The sequence below is a fragment of the Calidris pugnax genome, unplaced genomic scaffold, assembly GCF_001431845.1.
Source record: "Calidris pugnax isolate Ruff unplaced genomic scaffold, ASM143184v1 scaffold20, whole genome shotgun sequence".
NCBI classification, from domain to species: Eukaryota; Metazoa; Chordata; class Aves; order Charadriiformes; family Scolopacidae; genus Calidris; species Calidris pugnax.
In genome coordinates, this window is record NW_015094510.1 from 20,530,393 (window position 1) to 20,552,110 (window position 21,718).

A 21,718-nucleotide genomic window follows, 5' to 3' on the forward strand; every position below is an offset into this window, starting at 1 on the left:
GAAAGAAATAGTTTACTTGACTATGTTCTTCTGGATATATGATGTGGGATCAGTGAGTGTTCATGCAAATTCCCCCATCGGTATTTTAACTGCATTAGCACTGATTTGTTACTTTCTGTATAAACTTGCCACATTTGCACTTACTGCCTAATTTTTGCATTACTTACTGCCTCACTTATGAGGATTCATTATTTTCCCCAAATTTTGTAACTATGAAATAGTTAAAACGATGCATACAACCCCACAGAAATCCTTGAAAATGTTCAAGGATACTTTTCTTTAAAAAAAATCATTGCTTTTCATTCCCCTCTAGGGAAAACTGTTTATCTGCCTGTGTGAGTGCAACTGACCCACCTGAGCAAATAGTGTCCCTACCAAATCTAGATGCACATATCAATAACGTTGGAGCACAGCCTCCAATTTGCTTCCTTCCATGGGAATTGATTACACTTTTTAATTACGTTTTTCACTAGTTTCTCAATGTCATGCTGAAAGACTTACATTAATACAATTATTCTGAGGACGAAAAGGCATATTACAGAGAGGTTTTGCTCTCCAAGAGGACAAGATGTATCTTTACACAGCATCTCACTTGGGGGGAAAAAAGAGATTCATTTAAATTCTTTACATGAAGTTAAATGGAAGGAAGTGAAATCACAACACATTAACAACTGATTATTTACCAAAAATAGTTATATAAAGTTTTGTGAAAATGAAACATTGTTCATATCAAATGACAAGTAGCTAAACAACATAATTTTACAATAGAAATAGTACCTTCAATCAACAGCTCTTGTCCATGGCTGCCTAACAATGTTCGGGATAGGAAAGGGGCAAAGTCAACAAAAATTTCTCGCAAGAGAGGGGCCACCTTTTCCAAAGCTCTTTCAAGCTTTGCAGTGATACTGTGGAAAAACAAAGAAAATGTTTGGAAGAACAATTAAACAATAGAAGTTAAATAATTTGAAATCATACCTGTTTTTAAAAGCTGCTGTAAGCTTCTTTAGAAAAGAAGATGATCATAATTTGAATAAACTTTACAGTGTTTAAAATGCTTTAAGTAAATGCAAATGTCATGTCAGAGTCAGCAGTGTAACAGTTCCACAAATTCTACAGCATTTAAAGAATATTCCAAAACAAGTAAAATTCTTATTCTCATTTTCAAATACAATAAGAAGAATGTCAGATGTTCAAGTGTCTTTTTCACCTATTTCAGCTTCTACACATCTTACCATTTTATATACTTTTGACTGCTTGAAAAGACAAGTTTTTATTCACACAAAGCAATCACAACTTGCTTTTTTGTTCAAGCTTTCAAATAACAACATCTGGCATTGCAATTGTAGACAAGGGAGTGTATGAAGAAGCATTCTAGCACAGGTATCAAGAAAACCAATCTTCTTTTCTTAAACTTTAAGGGAACATGATCCCAGGTAAATCCCTTTACCTTTGTGTTTATACTTCTCTGCCTGCTGAGACTATACAATCTTTGAAGCATGTTCCTTAACTTCTACTTGTACAATGAGGTGTTGTGACTTCTGTTGGCTTCTTAAAAACCAGAAATACTATTCCTTTGTCTACTGAATACCAACCTAGCAACAGTACGCAAATGTCAGTAGTGCGCTAAGGATTGTACCCCCTAATACCTTAAAACTTGATAGGGCATAACACTTGTGTCCTCTGAAACCGTTATGCCAAGATTAAAAACCTGCTGTTTTATCGGAAAGAACAGAATTATTACTTAAAAAAACCCAACAACTACGAAATTACATGCATATTCTGGTGTACCAAGAATTTTTGCTGTTCTTTTTCAGACTGCCAGTGGCTCAACAGGTTTTCTTTGTGCTTGAGTTACAGCATCAAAATATTATTGACATTTAAAAGCACAATGCATCCTGCAATCATTAGGGAATTTGGGACGGGGGGGGATTTTTATTTTTTTTTAAAGAATGAATACTTTGGTTTTTCCTTTCCATTTGCAGACATTCAAGGCAAATAAACTCTTGATCGCTTTCAAATTCAAGATTTTTTATTTTGCATACTAAAGGCAATACATGGCAGAAAATAAATTATATGTAATTATATGCAATTTCTATATTTATAGAAGTGATAAACTGGGACAGGAAAGATTGAAAGATCCCAGTAACAACATCAGACTGAAATAAATACTTCTAAAACTGTGAGCAAAACCCACAAATAATGCTGTGGACAGTTCTTACTACCTATTGCTTGAATTGGTCACAAGCAAGTGCAGAGAGGTGGGGGCACATGTTGTATGCTGTCTTCCCAACCTCATTCCAGGCCAAACATCTGCCTCCAAATCAAGACTATTAAATTTCTAAAAGTCCAAGGTCATTCTCTTGCTCGCTTTCCTCTGCTCAGTCTAGAGCCATGAGCTCCTATGCAGCTGCTGTAAGGGAAGGCTTAGATAAATTCGCTTTTACTTCATGCTCTCTGACCTCGCTAACAAACTCTGATTTTTAATCTCATAATAGCTGAAGCACAATGAATTAAAAGTGAGAAAACCAGAAATTATCGATTATCAAAATAAAGTTTTAGTTGTTTCTTGGCAGGAGGGTATAAAAAGCTAAAAATCCCAAAAGACATTTCTTGGGTTGATTAGATTTTAAGTTATTTACATTTATGATACTGTGCTCCATGTAAGTTTTTTCAGTCACTGATTTCAGTTACTACTCAGAGTGCACCTACTTCTGAGTTCAAATTCTGAATTCAAAATTTGAATTCTAGATATTGAAACTGAAGGTTTTGACTCTAGGACAAAACCTTTCAAACTGATTGTGAAAAACAAAAACAATGCATTGGTTAAAATAACTGGAAAACAAACTGATTAGTGATCCTGTTTAATTTTAACATACTTCAGTATCTGAATTTTAAAAGAGATTTCACCCTTAGCAAAGCACTGTCCTAACATGAAGAAGACAAGAAGCAAAAGAACTGGTTTAATTACGCCACAATTTTATTCACTTGCCATGTAACACTGTCAAGCAACAAATAATGCCATACAAATGGTCAATCTCTCCTTCATCATTTGCAACTTTTTGGAGTAGGGGCAACAGCCCTTTCAGCCCAGGCCTTCACCCATTGCTATGATTTCCACCTGCACCACTTACCCGACACTTCAGATAGGACCAGCAAAAAAAGGCTTTTTTTTTTTTTCACTGTGTGTTAAAGCACTGAAGCACCAATACTTTTTTACAGGTTATCTGGGGCCCTTGATTTAAGTTTATTCCCCTTCTAGTTGACTAGGGAATTAAATTCTTTTGTTTGTGAGCTTGTAAACTCATGAGCAGCTACCTTGGCTGCTGTCTCCACTCCATTCTTCTTAAAACCATACCTCAAAGTGTATGGCCAACTAAGGGACAGTTGGCAACTCCTTATTACACCCTGTGTCAGCTTTTTAGGGCAGAGAGGTGTGCACCTTGAAAAGGTCAAAAATTTGTGTTTGAAGTATGCTGCAGCGTAACTGAATACCTTCAAAAAACAATAACCTATTATACAAGATATTTAATATAAATTTCAGAAGGCTTTTTCCTGGCTGCCGGTCAGTGTAAGAGGGGCATTAGCTATCCCCATGGCCTGTGGCTGTTGCAACACCAACTCAGAACTGGTGCTCCATTTCGTTTGCTACAGGAATACATGTCTGGTTTTGTCCTCTTCAGTTTAAATAGGGCTTTTGTTTGCTCAGAAGAGTTTGTGTCTCTTTGACTAGTGTTCCATTGCCAAGTTGTGCTTGAGTTCTAGTTCTTATCATTATTGAGCAGCGTAAAAAGCCAGTCAACTGAAAAGCCAGTCAACTTTTAATGATGTTTTACTGTCTGGCATAGTTTAAACAAGTTAGACTTTTCAGTGAAGTGTTTAATATATACATTCATAGTACTGAAAAATTATAAAAATATACACTGTATTACATTAATAACTAAAATAATGCATATTAAATGAGCTAAAATATATGTTAATACATTTTTTATTTTTACACTATTTTAAATGTATGAAGTTGTTACAGGAGGAGAAATCATAATTAATATTAAAAGATAGAACTTGCCTACCTCATGTTTTCAGCTGAATCCTCTGGCATTGGAGCAACAGTTTGGACAGCTGGGAGATTTTTGCTGGTAGCACCATTCACAAAGCTGGATGACGAAGAGGAAGAAGAAGATCCTGAGTCTACTGCACCTGTCCCCCAAAAAATACAAGTCTTAATTCAGTCTGAAGAAATATAACTATTAGAGACTTTCAATATAGTCCTTGTCTTATTCATCTACTTTTAAGTAAGGAAATAATGTTATTTATTCTAAAACAAGCAAAAACATTCCATATGATTATCATATCAATTAATACCTTATTTTGCTTGTATAGCAATTATAAGCTTAAAAGCTATTGAAAATCAGGCAAAATAAATCCTTACCTCATTTTCATTATTCCCAAATTATATTTCAAAGATGTAAGTATTTTTACATCATCCTGTAAAGCAAGATCTTTCTAAAATAAAGGTATATTTAAGATGAGCTTGAGTGGGGAACAGAATTTTAACTATTTTTTAAGGATATATATACACACACACATTTCTTGGCTGCCTGTTGAAACTACAGGCAGAAGATAAAATACAAATTAAAAAATGACAGAGAAGATAGAAAATGCATATTCCTTCAAGGAAGTGATGGGGGGAAATATTGTTTGAGGAGTACTGAGAGCCTAATTTTACTTTTTCAACTTCCTTCCTTAAGTCAAGGAGAATTTTAAGACCTTAACAGTAGGGAGGGCAGCGGGGGTATCATTTCAATGGGCTGTGAACAGCTGCCCAGAAAAAAAGATGCAGACAGAGCATACATTTATACTTTAAGTGATCTGGGTCAGAGCTAAAGGCTAAACTTAGACTCTGAATGCCAATCTATCATGTTTGCTGAAACGGCACTGTGAGTTCAGCCTCTCTGAAGCAAACCAGCAGAGGCCCAGAGTGGCCACCTACTGTAGTGAGAGCGCTGTGATAAATAGTGTCCCTGTTCTGCTGCACAGCCCTTGGACAACACGTCACAAATGAGGTAGCAAGGAACAGCCACGTAGTTGGAGTTCAAAGCCAAAAGGACCACAGCACTGCCAGAGACGAGGACGACAGGCAAGAGCCATCCAAGTTAGCAACGAGGGGTGGAGAACCCCACTTTAGAGATCAACTGCATTATTCTGCCAATTTGTTATAACGATAACTGGCAGCTCCCTGTTGCTGGCCAGTTTTATCAGTTGATGTATTGCTATCCGTTGCATTACACAGGTATATATAATTCTTCAGTTTACTGCAAAGTTCTACAAAGCATTTACAGTTTCTTAACTGCTTAAGCAGCCAACTGACAATGAAGTACAGGTCAAATGCTAATAATAGTGAAAAATTCTCTGGTAGCAGAGATGATTTTCATATTTTTTTTTTTTTTTTTAATTTGCCATACAATAAATTTTACTGATAAAAGAATTAAGGTAAAGATCAGAATTTTGACTAACTCATTTTAAAAAAATTACATTCAAAACAGTATCAAAATGCAGCAGGTTCTGCTGGGCTTGCTAACACTAGGGTAGCTGGTGAGGTTCAGGATTTAGACTAGGAACTGATTTAGCTTGCTGTCATAATAATGTGAGTGGGAGGTGGGTTATGGCTTACACTGTGGGTTCTCACTTGGACTAAATGCAAATTCTAAATGTACCCAAATATAATGAGAAGGAAACACAAACAGATAAGGCAGGCCATCTCTCCTAATCTAGGAATCACAGCAATTTAGCTGGGATTAGGGTACCTTAAAAGATGATTAAAGATTCATATATATGTGTATATGTGTGTGTGTATTTATATTATTTACATATTTATATTCATATATACATAGGTAATGTATTTTAATTGCTTCTTCCCTTTTCTTTCCAAAGTCAAATTTTCTTCCTTAGGGTTGTTGTCTAAAAATGCAGTTGCTAAGTTGTTTAACCAGCTAGGCTCCCAGAAGAGAAGGTCAAACAGACCTAGAACTACTGGATTAATATAGAAGTGAAAATCAGGATTTGAATTACAGAGATACAATTTAAAACCTACGAAACCAGTTTCTTACATAAAAAGATGAGGAAAAGCTATCTCCAAAAGATACATTCAAAGCACTCAAAGTAAGGACTTCAGTAACGTACATCTCATTACATCGTGACAGTGACATTGACTACGACAGCGATGGCAGATGGAATGTAAACATCGACTGCAATCAATGAATAACTGAAAAAAACACCTTTAGCATAAGTCCGGCACAGAATATACCTCAAAGATAAAACAGTGTTTCTAGAGTATCTGTGACATACTGTAAAAACAACTGTAAATAGGTTTGGGGGGACATCTAGTGTTTCTAAAAAATTGTATATGGTTTCTTTTTTACCATATTTGAAAAAAAAAAAAGTGCTTTTCAATGAAATTCTATACATTACTTTAAGATCATTAATAATATAGATAATTTCACAGACTACAAGTTTCTAAACCAGTAAGTATCTAGATACCTCATGTATATATCTCAAAAACTGACATACATGCTCACTGTTTTAACTACCCTAGGCATAGCTTAATTAAAAATGGCAAAATCAGCATTTTAATTTAATAGATATTTATGTTTTCAATGTGATAATACTTTTCTTTACTGTCATTAATGTGTTTAGCATTTCTAAAATGTTGATGTAAAATTCAAATCAAAAGGTTGGAGGGGAATGACTTTTCAAACTTTCTTAAGAGAATTCATCAATAAAGGTCATTCAGATGAATTCAGGCATAAAAGGCTTTACCAAATAAGATCATTAAACAAGTTCAGTAGACATATAGTTCTAATTAAATCTGATACTTGCTGAAGTTCCACTGAATCAAAACTTTTCTTTTAATCAAGCTAATCCATAGACTAGGAGACAAAAACACTTGAATTAAAAAAAAAACAAAAAAAGAGTTATAAAACATACCAAAAAAGGCAGCCTCTAATCCACAGTGAACATACCATGGTACCTGCAATACTGTCCTCTACTAAGGACAGTATTGGGGAAATGACTGATTTTTAAATGCAATTACTTACAAAGAAGAGCTACTACATTCCAGCCAAAACAGTTCAGATCTTTAATCAGTGAGAAGACTGAAAAGCTTACACTATTCAGTAACATTTGGAAAACAGGGTTTCCAATGTAGGATATTTTTTGCATGACATAAGAGTACCTAAAAGGAAATCCGTTCAAGATTAACAGAAGTGGCTACACAAATGAAACTGTTCATAGAAGTGATAACATTATTCAGAGCATTCATTCCTCCCATCTGCCTCAGGATAATTAGATTTTAAGGTGTTTTTTTTTATCCTTAGAAAAATCAAAGTTCTATTACCAGGTATTAAAGGTAATCTGCAAAAGGAAAGAAAAAAAATAATGAGTGTGTCTCATATTATTCCATGAAGCAGAAGGATGCCAAAAGCTTCCCCCTCCATTTTCTGCAACCCCAGGGAGATTTTCAATTTCTCAACCCGTGACTGAAGTTGTGATATCCTTGAAGAGAGCTCTTCTCTCAAGTGTTTTTGCTTAGTTTAGAAAGAAAACAGACCACAGCCAGACATTTCAAAGGAGTTTAAGTAAACATCAGTTGCTCTCAGTAAGGATTCATTTCTGAATGGAAACCAGTCTCCATGGTCAACAGGCTCCTTCATGATAGACAATCCCATTATTACTGTTATAAAAAGTTCCTCCTTCTGTAGGTCACGACAAACAACTACTGATAAGACATGACTACAGTTAAATTAGGTAGGCTCTTACTGAAAAGCCTTCCAAAAATCATAGCATAATTTTTGTTGACAAATAGTAATTGCCCAAAATATTAACCCTCCACAGTCTACAATATATTTATTAAATAGCTAGTTGTCTTTCCTTTCTTTAACACACAAGGAGGGATTAACTGGTATATATCTTATAAAGATCCTTTACTGCAGAGCACTGGAGAAGTTACCTCATTTCAATTCTAAACTATGATTATAAAACAGAATTAAGGATATTTATTCCCTTATGTAAGGCTGTGCAAGTCCAATGTGCACTATAAAAGATTATAAACTTACACCAAGAGAAAACACTAGCTTTAAGAAAGGCCAAGCTTTAATCTTTTCAGTTTTTTATTTTAGAAATACAAAAACAGTAACAGAAAAGATGATTAAAAAACAAAACATCACTAAAAGTAACAAAACAAAAAACAGACAAGAAAAAAATGAGGGTCACAAAAATATTTAAGGACAATACCTGTTGTATTAATCATACTTTTTGGTGTAGCTCCTGTTGCAGCAAATATATTAGGTGTACTACCCGGTGGCAGTCCACTCCCGGCTGTAGCAGCTCCAACTGTGGTAACGGCCAGGCTACCTGGAGGGGGTTTCTTCACTGGTACAACCACGCTCCTGTGGAAAAAAGAAATGGCAGGTTACTAAAACTGCACAACAGAATCAGCAAAAGGTTTTGTTTATGATGGGATTATGCTATGTTATAACGCAGTTGCTGAGGCACATATTATAATGTCAATTTTCTTAACCTCTCTGAAATAGGGTAAGACTACGTTAATGGACCCCAAACCCATGCTCCTGACCTTTGTCTGAAGTTTCATGTGATTCTGAGAAACTAAATTTGTCTTTCAGTGCCCACAAGATGAAAAGACCCCATCACTTCAATGATATGTTGTGAGCACTGCTATCACCTGTGCTCTAGATTTGCAAAGAAGTGTGTTGGAAATGATGTCAGCACACTAGCAGTCCATATGCATGCAGTCTTAATGAGTTTGTTAATTTGTTGATCTTACTGAAGTTATATAAGATGACAATTGTTTTTTGCCAGTCATCTGAACATTTGAATATAGTAGTTGATTCTTCAGTGCTATGCACATACTGGTCTTGTAAATACAGTTGACTAACAAACAATTTTGCACTCAGCCTTCTGCAAAATTTTACTACTTATTTAAATCAACAGCACGTGATGCAAATTGAACACCCAAAATGCAACACAGCAAACATTTGCTTTGACAATATTGATACCAGGTCCATTTAAAAATAAGGTTTCAAAAGAAGTCTTGAGAATTTGAAGCTTTTAAGAAGAGAACTGGGCTCTCATACAGAAAAAATCTGACATAATATCAAATGCACATAGACAACATTGCATTCAAACAAACACATTCTCACCAAATCTTAATCTACTCTCTTTTTTTCAAATCTCAGAACTAAAAAGCTTGCTGTATGTGTTAAAAGGGAAGAGGAAAGTATAGATTACAGAGACATTCAGTTAATATTTTTTCAACACTGGACAGTTGTCATAGTGCAGACAACTATATTAACATTTTTCCATTTAATACTTCCATTTATCTATTACAAAACGGCTCCTAAAAAGTCTATTTCAGTAGAAAACCTGAGTGGAAAACAAACTTGAAACAAATCATATTTTTAAATGTTAAAAAATATATACACACATTTTCTTGTTAAGCAGATACACTTTTCTTTAAAATTAATCATTGTGACCAAATAAAAGATCAAGAAAATGCAACTAGATAGGGTAATAAGGCCACATTTTGCTCTAGAAGTTCCTTTGATCTTTATTTTGTTACACTTCTATGTAAATACGATTGCACATGATGGATCAAAAGATGCAGAACAGTTTTTTACGTAATGTAAGTTTTTATATATCATCTGTTTCCACAGATTTTTAAGACTGATGATACAAATCACATCCCTGATGCCATTGTGAAATTATATATGTGTTACGTATTGTGATCTCTTATATCATGACAGTGTACAAAATGATCCATAAGCAATTTTCCCCAGTCTTTTTAGAGAGGTAACAGTGCCAGTTGATGCCTCTGCATTCTGAACAAGTTTTACCACTGCCCTGAAGCATGTGTTATAACAAAGGTAATTCCAAGCATACTGATGGTTTTCTGTCTCCTTCCATTTATATTAGAAGATGAGTTTGCACAATGCAATAGCTATTGATTAAGTTACGTGACCCTAAAATAATTGCTTTTGTCTATAGTTAATAATCTCTTACAATCATTGGTGATACAAAGTGTTTACATAGTAGCAGCTACAGGTGAATAAAGCTGGGTCCACATGGGTTAGATTAACCTGCTCCGTAACACCATGAAATTTCTTAAATTAGCTCCTATCCACACACAAAGATCTCTAGCTCAATTAATACTTCTTAACTTAATACTAATTTAATTTGTTATTAATTAATAACAAATATTTGAGTCCTGGGTGTTCAGGAATACTGATTAAGTACTCAAGAGTAGAGTCCTTGTAGTGTCATAGAAAAACAGGAAGAAATTAGGATTTAGTAAAAATTAGTAAAGACCTCATGTGTCAACTTCACTCCTCAGACATTATGTTCTGGCCTCCTATAAAGGCAAAGATTCTTTTCTTAAGATTTTAGTTTAAGACTGAAAATCAGCTCCCACAGGAAGAAAGGACAATCCTGTCCAGATCTCACCAACGCTAATGCTCTATGTATGACTGACATTCTTTTGTAGGTCTGCATCAGGACATTAAAACAGGTCAGATGTTATTAAATTACAAATTATCAAGAAACATCAAGAGAAACATCTCTACCATAAGAACAGGCAAAATCAGTGAGACATTATCATCCCAGACTGAAAGAAAATGCAGCTTTCTGACGTGTCATACATGGTGACCTTGTCAAAATGTCTCATTCCTACTGATAAAACAAAATACAGTGAGTGAATACAAAATGACATCCAGATGAAGGAGACTAAAAAAGTATATGAACAACACAATAGAGTGGTCAAAAATGTGCAAAACAATCAGAGGAACAGCAGAACAAGAAAGGTGAAAGAGGATGATGGACCTCTCTCAAGTAAAAAAACCCCTTCTTTTAGCCTGTCAAACCACTCCAACAGCACATTCAGACATTTCTTTCTTGAAGAAATTTCTTCTTACATGAAGGAAGAAAATTTATAGACTAGAAAAAAAGGTGATCTACACTGCTGCCATTTCAATTTAGTCCTTGTTTTATACAAAGTATTTCAGACTTTCAAAATGTTCCAAAGTGGTCCACATTTTTCTGAATCACATCACAATGCTCTCAAATAATCCTCAATGATATGGCCAACAAAAACTTAGTAGTAATTGGCTGCAACAGCTGATTTTATTTCTCTGTTCCTCAGGTAGTTTACAATTCTGAAAAGAATTGTGACTACTAATCACTATTTTGTTGCTCAATTAGTGTCCTTTTCAAATAGTAAATCTAAGCCTAAAGTCATGGTAATTCATATCATGTTTAAGATTAGTGTTGTTGGTTGAACCTCCACACCACTCATGTATTGCTGGTTCATTAAATAACCTCCATAAATGGCTACAGGACTATTCTGGGTTTTAGTAATTCACATGAAATACTTAGATAGAAAATAATACCATCAATGTGTTGAACTGCAAAAAGAGAAAATGGAAATTAAAAAAAAAAATACTTTCCCAAATTAACTCCCTAAAAATTTACCTATCCAGTGCTGGTGACACACAAGTCAGGTTATACAGCACTATATTTTCTTTCTTTTGGTCTGATCCACATTCTGTACTTCTTTCTCCATTTTAAAATATAAAGGCCTTCCAGCCTAATCACTCTGATCAATCAAGAGGTCAGAGATAAGCCTCCAGTACTGCATGTCTTGTGTTACCTATCTGAGCAGCAGCAATTAAATTAGAATCACTTCACACTCTTCTGGGATATGAGAAACCTCTTAAGGCTGAATTAATATTCTTGCTTCTCCCTTCCTCCTCCCCAGCAGCAGAAAGCATGAGGATTTTCATGAAGTGCTTTCAAAAAGCAGTAGAGACTTCAGGCAAATTTTTTACAGAAGTATTCTGTGTCAAAAAGCAATTTCTGCCAGATTTTTCAGAAAATCACAGTAGAAAATGGGGGACAAAATGTTTGCTATATTACATATCACTTTGTCCTATAGTTAGATTAAATTAATCTCTGAAAAATAATTTTAGCATTTCATTTCTGAAAGTTATTCATATTCTCCATACCTATGTACACATCCAGTACTTTATCAAATATGTATATTGATGATTACTCAATGTTCTTTCTGATTTCAGCCCCAGATTGTGATTTGAGTCTGTAGCAAATTATTGTTAGTGTGTATTAACAACACATTATGAATCCTACTTTAGATAACCTTCTATCAGCCTGACTGCATTAAACAAGATATATCTGAAATCAAGGAGGAAAGACATTAACTCAGAATCAACAGCCATGGAGAAGAAAATCTGGATTAAAAAAAAGTGAGGTATAACGAAAGGATATGGAAGGCTCACAGAAGTATATAATCTTTGAGAATCATGCAAATGAAACCATTGTTCTGAATGTCCAGTTATGAATTATTTCAACCATTTGATCCATAATTTCATCAAAATATCCAAATCTTAAAGTACATAAAATGATCCTAATCTCCTAAACATAAACTGTTTGTTTCTAAATAGAAGAAAGCAAATCATCTCAGGTATGATTTTAGGACAAGGACATGAAGATCATTGATCTTCACTCTCAGATAAAGCAGGAAAGTGAGCGCTTACTCCCCAAAAAATTCCCAGTCACTAGTATCTCCTTTGTATTCAGGATAAATTAGCTGAAGCATCTGAAGTGATCAAAAATATTGACAAGAAACAAGGTAAAACTGTAAGAGATTAAAAAGCTAGCTATCATGAAAAGATGAATGGTCTTGGCTGAAGAGAGAAATTGGAAATACTGGAAATTTAATGAGTTTGAAAAATGTGCATACCGTATAAGTGAAAATGTATGTATTAAAAGCCAGAAACACCACTGAATAAAGAAAAAAACATACAAGAAACAATCAGTATAAGGGTATAGACTGGGGGTGAACGATGAACATAATCCTGCATCTATGATGCAAATAAAAATCCAAAAAAGCAAGAGCCAACTTTTCCCAGTCCTGTAAAAAGCAAAGCAGCTGTAATAGTGATTTTTCAGTGGCCTATTGGAGCAAAAAATGTTAGACAAAAATCCAGCATAATCTTCAGCTGTATATCCACTGAATCATATTAAGGACTAGAGAGATGCCGGTTTCTGCTGTTAGAACATACATAAAGCTTCAGTTGAGATATAGCTATGGTTCCATGCACTGAATAGCTATTGATCTACTTGAGGGTAGGAAGGGCCTGCAGAGGGATCTGGACAGACTGGATGGATAGGCCAAGGCCAGTGGTATGAGGCTCAACAAGGCCAAGTATTAGGTCCTGCACATGGATCATAACAACCCCATGCAGCGCTACAAGCTTGGGGAAGAGTGGCTGGAAAGCCACCTGGCAGATAAGGACTAGAGAGATGCCGGTTTCTGCTGTTAGAACATACATCCAAATCCACTCAAATATGAGGAGAAACTTCTTCACGGTGAGGGTGACGGAACCTTGGAACCGGGTGCCCAGGGAGGCTGTGGAGTCCCCTTCTTTGGAGATTTTCAAAACCCGCCTGGATGCAGTCCTGAGTAACATGCTCTAGCTCTGGGCAATCCTGCTTCAGCAGGTATTGGAGCAAAAAATGTTAGACAAAAATCCAGCATAATCTTCAGCTGTATATCCACTGAATCATATTAAGGACTAGAGAGATGCCGGTTTCTGCTGTTAGAACATACATAAAGCTTCAGTTGAGATATAGCTATGGTTCCATGCACTGAATAGCTATTGATCTACTTGAGGGTAGGAAGGGCCTGCAGAGGGATCTGGACAGACTGGATGGATAGGCCAAGGCCAGTGGTATGAGGCTCAACAAGGCCAAGTATTAGGTCCTGCACATGGATCATAACAACCCCATGCAGCGCTACAAGCTTGGGGAAGAGTGGCTGGAAAGCCACCTGGCAGATAAGGACCTGGGGATGTTGGTCAACAGCCAGCTGAGTATGAGTCAACAGTGTGCCCAGGTGGCCAAGAAGGACAACAGCATCCTGGCATGTATCGGAAATAGTGTGGCCAGCAGAACTAGGGAAATGATCGTCCCCCTTTACACGGCACTGGTGAGGCCCCACCTCAAATTTTGTGTTCAGTTTTGGGCGCCTCACTACAAGAAAGACATTGAGGTGCTGGAGCGTGTCCAAAGAAGGGCAACAAAGCTGGTGAGGGCTCTTGAGCACAAGTCTTATGAGGAGCTGCTGAGGGAACTGGACTTGTTTAGCCTGGACAAAAGGAGGACGAGGGGAGACCTTATCACTCTCTTAAAACTACTTGAAAGGAGGTTGTAGGGAGGTGGGGGTCGGCTCTTGAGCACAAGTCTTATGAGGAGCTGCTGAGGGAACTGGACTTGTTTAGCCTGGACAAAAGGAGGACGAGGGGAGACCTTATCACTCTCTTAAAACTACTTGAAAGGAGGTTGTAGGGAGGTGGGGGTCGGTCTCTTTTCTCAAGTAACAAGCAACAGGACAAGAGGACATGGCCTCAAATTGCAACAGGGGAGGTTTAGGATGAATATTAGGAAAAATTTCTTCACTGAAAGGGTTGTCAAGCATTAGAACAGGCTGCTCAGGGAAGTGGTTGAGTCACCATCCCTGGAGATATTTAAAAGCTGAGCAGATACAGTGCTGAGGGACACGGTTTAGTGATACCTTGGCAGTGCTAGGTTAACAGTTGGAATAGATGATCTTAATTGTCTTTTCCAGCCAAAATTATTCTAAGACCATTTTTGAGAGTTACCTGTGTGCATATTGCTAAATGACAGACAAGAGGAATATGATTACAGCTTGATGAAAAAAAAAAAAGAGGGTTTACATACCCAATTTTGGTTGACTTGAACCTATTAATAAATCAGGGCTGAAACTGTTCTAAATGATGGAGGTACGCTTTCACCTTCTACTTCATTTCATTTAGTAAATGAGTGGCTAAGACACTATCTAGGAAAACAACACAACTTCAACTCTTTTTTTCTGTGCAACAGAAAGAGACCATGTGAGGTATGTGTGTGTGGATCTCCCATTCTGTGGAGTGTATTTTAACTGCTGCCTTAGAAAAGATTCTAGAGAGAGGAGCTCCTAAGTCTTTCCTTTGGACCACAATCTCTCCCACACAAAGATCAGGAAAATTATTGAGAGCAAAGAGCAACCCCAGATGAGTCACTTAGTTCCCATATTACTGAATAGTTTTTTCATTCACATGTTCACAAAGTACTGTGATACAGAAAGTAATAGAGAACACAATGAATAAGTACTGACAGCACCTGTAACCATCCCTTCTTGATTCTCGGAAAAGGTGCTCTTTTCTCCAATTTTTTTCATTATTAACTTTATAAAGTAATCTTTTCTGTTAGGAGAACACAAAAACATATTTATTCATAATTCATTTTTATTAAGTTTTCAGGGAAATCCAATCTATTTTTCAGCAATCATCTTTTGGAGAATCTAACGACTACAACAGGAATGTAATCTCCTAATTTAGCTGTTTTATTTAAATGACTGCGCAGACCAGTGCCTATCAATGATCTTGCAAAGGTGGGCAATAATACAACAGATAAATAATGAGCTTCTGTATTTGAACTTCCAGTGTACCTTCTCTGGCAGTTCTTTTCTTTTTCCCATTCTATCAGTAAAAAAAAAAAAAAAAAAAAAAAAAAAGAAAAAATTATTCTAGTAAAACACAAAGATTCTGAGCAATCCTTCTAAATACAGCCTACATACAGAAAACATAGCTTTTTATATAAACATACTTTTTGAAGACCTTCTTTTTCTGTACTAACATGCAGGACTTGTATCAGCCCTGACTGGATTTCACAACATGTCCACCTTTTCTAGAATTTAAATACCTTTTAAAGTGGCCCCAAGGATCTTCCGTGTGTGTGGGAAAAATAAAAACTAAGACTAAAATACTTCGTAAGTGTGTCCTTCCAAATATGCTTGCAAAGACTTCATTGAGCATTTAAACTATACAAACCCATAGTATTCTAATTTATGGAGTGATAATGAATTAGAAAGAATAAGGTATTTAATAACAACAAAAATAACTGATCTTCTCATTTCCAGGAACCAAATATTTTCTATTTATGCAAACATGCTTCCTATTGAAATATTCTGTGAAGTACAGAAAATATATGCAAATTACCTCACTTTGAAAAAACAATAAACGAGACACAAAACCAACAGCACTCTCAATTTCAATAATAGCATCCCTCTAAAAACTCTCCACTAGAAAAAAATAGAGTGGAACAAATGTAAGCTTCAGACTGCAGTACTGAGTAGAATCAGAAATAAATTCACAAACATTAATGGTCTAGGTTGTGTCTAGTGGGACAAATGCAAATTGACAAAAAAACAGAAACAAGAAATCCCCAAACCCTTAAAGTCAATAACAGGGACTGATTTTTGTCAGACAAAAGATGAGAAGGCAAAAAGGAATTATTGGTGAGTTATGCTCCATTAGCTGCAAATCTAGGTGAAATAACCCTTTGTGTTTCCTTCTAAAAATGTCATCCTGGATGCCATTTTCAAGGAATTCAGTCTGACGTTAAAAGACATGTCATAACTTTGAGGATCCAGGCTCCAGTGTCCCAGAAATCTGTTTATACAGCTCATAATGTAATTACAGCTACCTTAAGACAGATGAGGCAGAAGGCAGCGATATATTGAAAACTAATTGAAAAATGCAGTTGTCCAGAAGCACTTGTGGGGAAGAGGTCTCTGAAAAGCTGCTCAAAGCTTCAGAGTTTGAAGTGAAATTTTTGATGTTGTCACTCTCAATCTATTGAAGAGCTGACAGACAATCAAACCCGTCTGGCTGGCTGGCAGCTCATTTTGCTGGCAGGTGGCAAACAATTAGACACACCAATTTGTGCCTCCTGATGACATTAAAGCATGAAACTAAGTTGTATGCAGGGCCTAGTGATTTGTGTGAAAGCATTTCAAAAATAATACTCTTTGCCGTGGCAACTCATTTCAGACTGCCACCTCCCATTACGGCTTTGAGCGGTGAAGACGACAGACTTGAGTTACGTGCGGCGCAAGGCCGCTTCTGTTCAATCCGTCATCAGCGCCCCCCGAGACCTCAATCCCCTCCTTTCATCAATATCACCTCATCATTTACATTCGATAGTACTTGAACTGCTGCATACATTAACTACACACAAGTCCTGTTTGATAAAACATGTCGGACACACTTTCTGCTTTTATATTTCATTTATAACTGCACAAATTCTATGGAAGAATACGCTGAAGCCTATTACACAATGACTCTTATGAACATATTAGCATTGCACAATTAAAAGAACATGCTGAGCAAAACACGGCATATTAATTGATAAAACAGAACTCTTAACTTCAATTCCATTTACAAGAGTTTGCATTATATGGCATTTACCTGCATGTGAGATCAGTGATTACAGTTAAAGAAATATCTTTAAAACAACAAAGATAGTTATTTTTCTACTTATAACTTATTATCTCAACTTTTCTTTTACAAGGCACTCAGCCATCCAAATGCAAAAATAAAAGAAGTCTAGCCTCACAAGGACTAAGAATATCTTTTGGTTAAAGTGAAAAGTATGTTTCTCTAACCTCAATTTGCTTATAAATGTGGAATCACTTCATGTGTTTTATAAAAACTGAAAGAATTAAACCTGATAAAATACACTTCATTGCTCATGATTCTGACTAGAGAGAATAAACACAACCAATAGCCTTATTGCTCAGTGAATTACCGAAAGCTGCATAACCTACAGCAACAGAAGATCCTACAGAAATGTGGTCCACCAGCATAGTATTAACTTTAAAAAAATATGCAGTGTATATTATTTAATCGTTAGTTTAGATCAGTAAACACAATTATATTTACATGAGCAAGCATGGAAAAAGAATTGTGTTGTAATTTTTTTTTTAATTTTTCAATAATGATTGGGATACTATAGGTAACACAAAATGTACATAAACCACAACAAGCTAAAATTCATGCTGCTTTCTCAACATTTTAATTAATTTGAATGTCATTTCAATATGCCATTCGCTTTTTCCCCCTGACCTTTTTTTATCCCCCCTGAAAAGTTACAGGGTCAAGATCTCAATCTGCTTCTCCTTTGTGATTTGAAAAAGAAGAGCGACAACGCCACCCATCCTTGGTGTCCAAAGATTGCCACAGTAAGCACTTTGTAAACCCAAGCAAAGTGTGCAGAGAAGTATTTGCTTGAACAGTGGTCATCATTCAATATTGCATCCATGAGGTGCAACCAGCCAGCTGAGGTCCTGGTTTAGTGAGATGCCCACAGTTCAATAACACTCATTTAGTTGTAGGTAAGAATTTAACACTTCCTGGGCTGCTGGTACCTGCCCGAACCTGCCATTTTTGGTTGTATTAAAAAGCATGACCTACCTCAGTTACCAGAATCAGGTATCAGGGTGATGTATTGAAGAAAACAAAATATGCAAACAAAATTGATATAAGTGTGTCATCTTTTACCTTAACTTCAACCATTACCACTTTTTTTTTTTTGCTGAAGAAGTAAACAAAGCCAAGGGCTGACATGGTATAACATATGTTACCAAGCTACAAAGGTAGCTGTATGCTTTATACAGTAAATCATGGAATCGCAACTTGGTCAGCAGGTAACAGGGTAGGGAAAAGACAAACCACGAAACCCTCTAGCCTCCTAAGGAAACTGATTAAATGTGAAATGCCCATCAAAATCTGTAAGCTCTAGACATGAAGCACCTCTCAAATTCCATAATTCTGTATTAGCAACTACTTCTAATGATGTTCAAAATGTACATGCAGTCACATTGCTGCAAGAAGTCTAATGAAGGTGCTCACACTAAATACAGGTTAGGCCAAACTATTGCAGCTCGTTAGGATTTTTTAATGCTCTCTTATAAAGCTGTAATATAGAAATGCAGAATAAAACTCATCTCTTCAATCATCTTGATGTTAAGTTCCCTCTAACATCATGAGGTGACGTTCCATTTTAATTTACATGTCTAGCATTTTGGAAATTAATAATTTCCTCTGAATGAAGTATTTTTCAAAATTGACCAAGGTAGAAATTTAGCTGAACAGGTTCAACTAAAGTAACCTTTTGATGGCTACATTTAGGTACTATTAATTCTCCACGCAGCACAAATTTCTGTACTGCTTAATGTACAGGAAAGCTTTCTGGCATTTGATGGTTCCTCACAGAGGATTAAGCAAAAATTCCTAACCCTATAGGAAAAAAAAATATTTTTCACTTCACACTGAAATCACTCTAAAATCAAAGCATGCAGATTGGTGAACAAAGAAATATCCTCTTTATGAAACAAGTTGCTAAATGATCTTTTCTCTGAAATGGCCTTAAGACCTAAAGTATTATTAGAAAGGGATATATTCACTGCTTCTAAAGCACAATTCACTTTTCTTAGCTCGATCCAATCGTCTTTGTCACAACAGATGCTGATTGTTTATTGAATTATTTCAGAAAGGTAGCCTCAGTGCTAATATATATACACACAGACAAAAAGGCACCAGCTTTTCTATGGAACTCCTACTGAAAGAAAAGCTTCTTCACTTTCATGCTAAAATTCTCACTTATCTTCTTGCATTGTACTATATATATATTGCTGAAAACATTGATGACATATTGTTTTTCTTAAGACTTTAATGAAGACACTTGTGACATTCTTGCAGGTTTTGTGGAAATGCATATGGGTTTTTCTCATAAATCACAACATTGCCATTTTCTTGTTTTATTTTTAATTTCCTCCAGAATTTTAATTCTTCTACCTGCATGATAAACTAACATATTTCTACAACTTCACTTAAAATTGAGACATAATTTACCATATCTTTAAGTCTTGATTCCATTTTTTACTTTTTAAAAACATTTTTATGAAGAAACTGCAGGGGTCTTATCCTGGAAAATGTAACCACATCAACAGTCAAAGGAGTTAGCTCATTGCACAGGTTAAGACTGAGCCCACAATGGAACAGGTTACCCTTCTTCTGGAATGATGTTGCCAACTGAACATCTTATCACAACTTCTATGTTCAGGATAACTTAGATGGACCAGGCAGTTAAAAACAAGTGCATTAGAAGCTTGGAAGCTACAGCCTAAGAAAGGAAACAAAGGACTCTTTTTGGAAATGTTCAGCAGTTTATTTTTAAACACTAACTTTAGAGCATATTTGCTTTTTAAGGATCTAAAAGGAAACTGGTTTCCACCATGACCGTGCAAACAATTTGCTATGGTCAAAGCATTTCAGTACCAGAAAACAGTGCAATGATGGATCCAATTAAAATTTAAGCCTTTGAAAGAATATTTGACTGAATTTCTGCAGTCAGTCTGTTCTATATCAGCAGATATTACCCCTCCTCCTTCTCCTCACTAAAATGCTGTTTTAAAGGAAAAAAGATTTTATTGCAAAAAATATTTCTTTACAACAGGCTTGTTTTCCAAGTACCTCGTAGAGTTTTATTCACTGCTGACAGAGAAAAACAAGGTGAATTACTTTTGTCTATACTACGCAGTCTGTTTTGGTAACAAAGAAAAGGAGAATTAATGCAGCTATTTTTTAATATAGTCTAATACAAACCAATAGAAGAATAACCATGTTAAAAAAAAAAAAACCCAACAACCTTCAAATTTCTGAGTAACTTCAATATAAAATAATGAATCCAGCCATATACCTGTCAAATGAGTGAAACTGCATGGGAAGAATAGCGTGAGCTTCTCTCTTCAGCGCAGGATCTGGGTAAGGGATCGGATCCGGACCACATTCTGCAATTTCAACAGGGGCTGCCACAAGACTTTTCAGTATTTCCTTGACATTGATGCCTTTACTTTGGCTTATACTGGATATCGATGATGCGGGTTTCAAGATTTCACTGGGGCTTTCTGTTAAGCTCTCCTGAGATTTCTTCACTTCCGAAGACAAAGTAGACAACAGCTCGCTCATAGCATCAGGGCCTGTGCTGGTCTCCAAGTCTGTCCCATTCAAAATATTGGGCATCTGTTCATCTCCAATTCCAGAGTCTGTATGAGGAATAGAGCTTTCCAGCTGAATGTCTTCAACTGGTGTTGGTGTTTCTTTATCTTTGATACTTTCTGGAAATACAGTTGGTGTCTCTGCAGTGAAATAGAGATTATGAACAATATTTATAACTTAGTTTAATTTTTCTTCTCCTAAAAGTTTTTTCATGAGTTTTTACAAAATAGGAATGTAAGTGTTAGAAAGCCCACAAATCTTAGTAGTTTACACCTTAAAATCTCATTCTAAATTCAAAACATTTTGCTTTCAACAGCTGTTTGGCCAATATAAAGGCTAAGAAGAGTTGAATTATGCAAGCTCAGTGACATTTAGAAATTACAGCCCACTACTCACATAGTAATCAAACAGCACAATATTGCCAGCAAAAACAACATTAAAAATTATAACCTATCAACTGCATATCTGTATGATCTGGGAGACTACTGGAAGAGAAAAATGCAATCACTTATGCTTCAGGATTACTATAAAATTTAGTCCTTTTATTGCTGTCAGAAAACATTAAGCTTGCATTCAAAAGAAAACTGTGAGAACTTTTGTTTGCTTTATCTTTTGTTAAAAATGTGTATTATACACATTTTTACACACATATCATTATATCGAATACAAATGGAAAAAGAAATGTTATTGTTCATTCTTTAGATAACTCTCCTTTCCCCACAAAAGGTAAAATTCTG

At 35.8% G+C, this 21,718-nt stretch overlaps 1 protein-coding gene across 9 annotated transcripts in view; it reads right to left on the reverse strand.

The window, feature by feature from the left end:
* The window catches only part of NBEA (neurobeachin), a 506,029-nt gene that overhangs the window by 288,756 nt on the left and 195,555 nt on the right, over nt 1–21,718 (reverse strand). For 8 of the 9 annotated variants that reach the window (XM_014965903.1, XM_014965897.1, XM_014965904.1 and 5 more), the window contains 4 exons: nt 20,683–21,121; nt 8,287–8,441; nt 4,068–4,194; nt 778–905 (listed from right to left, as the gene is read on the reverse strand). In XM_014965903.1, the coding sequence (XP_014821389.1) occupies nt 778–905; nt 4,068–4,194; nt 8,287–8,441; nt 20,683–21,121 (849 nt within the window). The remainder of the gene's footprint in view (nt 1–777; nt 906–4,067; nt 4,195–8,286; nt 8,442–20,682; nt 21,122–21,718) is intronic. The other variant, XM_014965899.1, reaches the window with a different exon arrangement.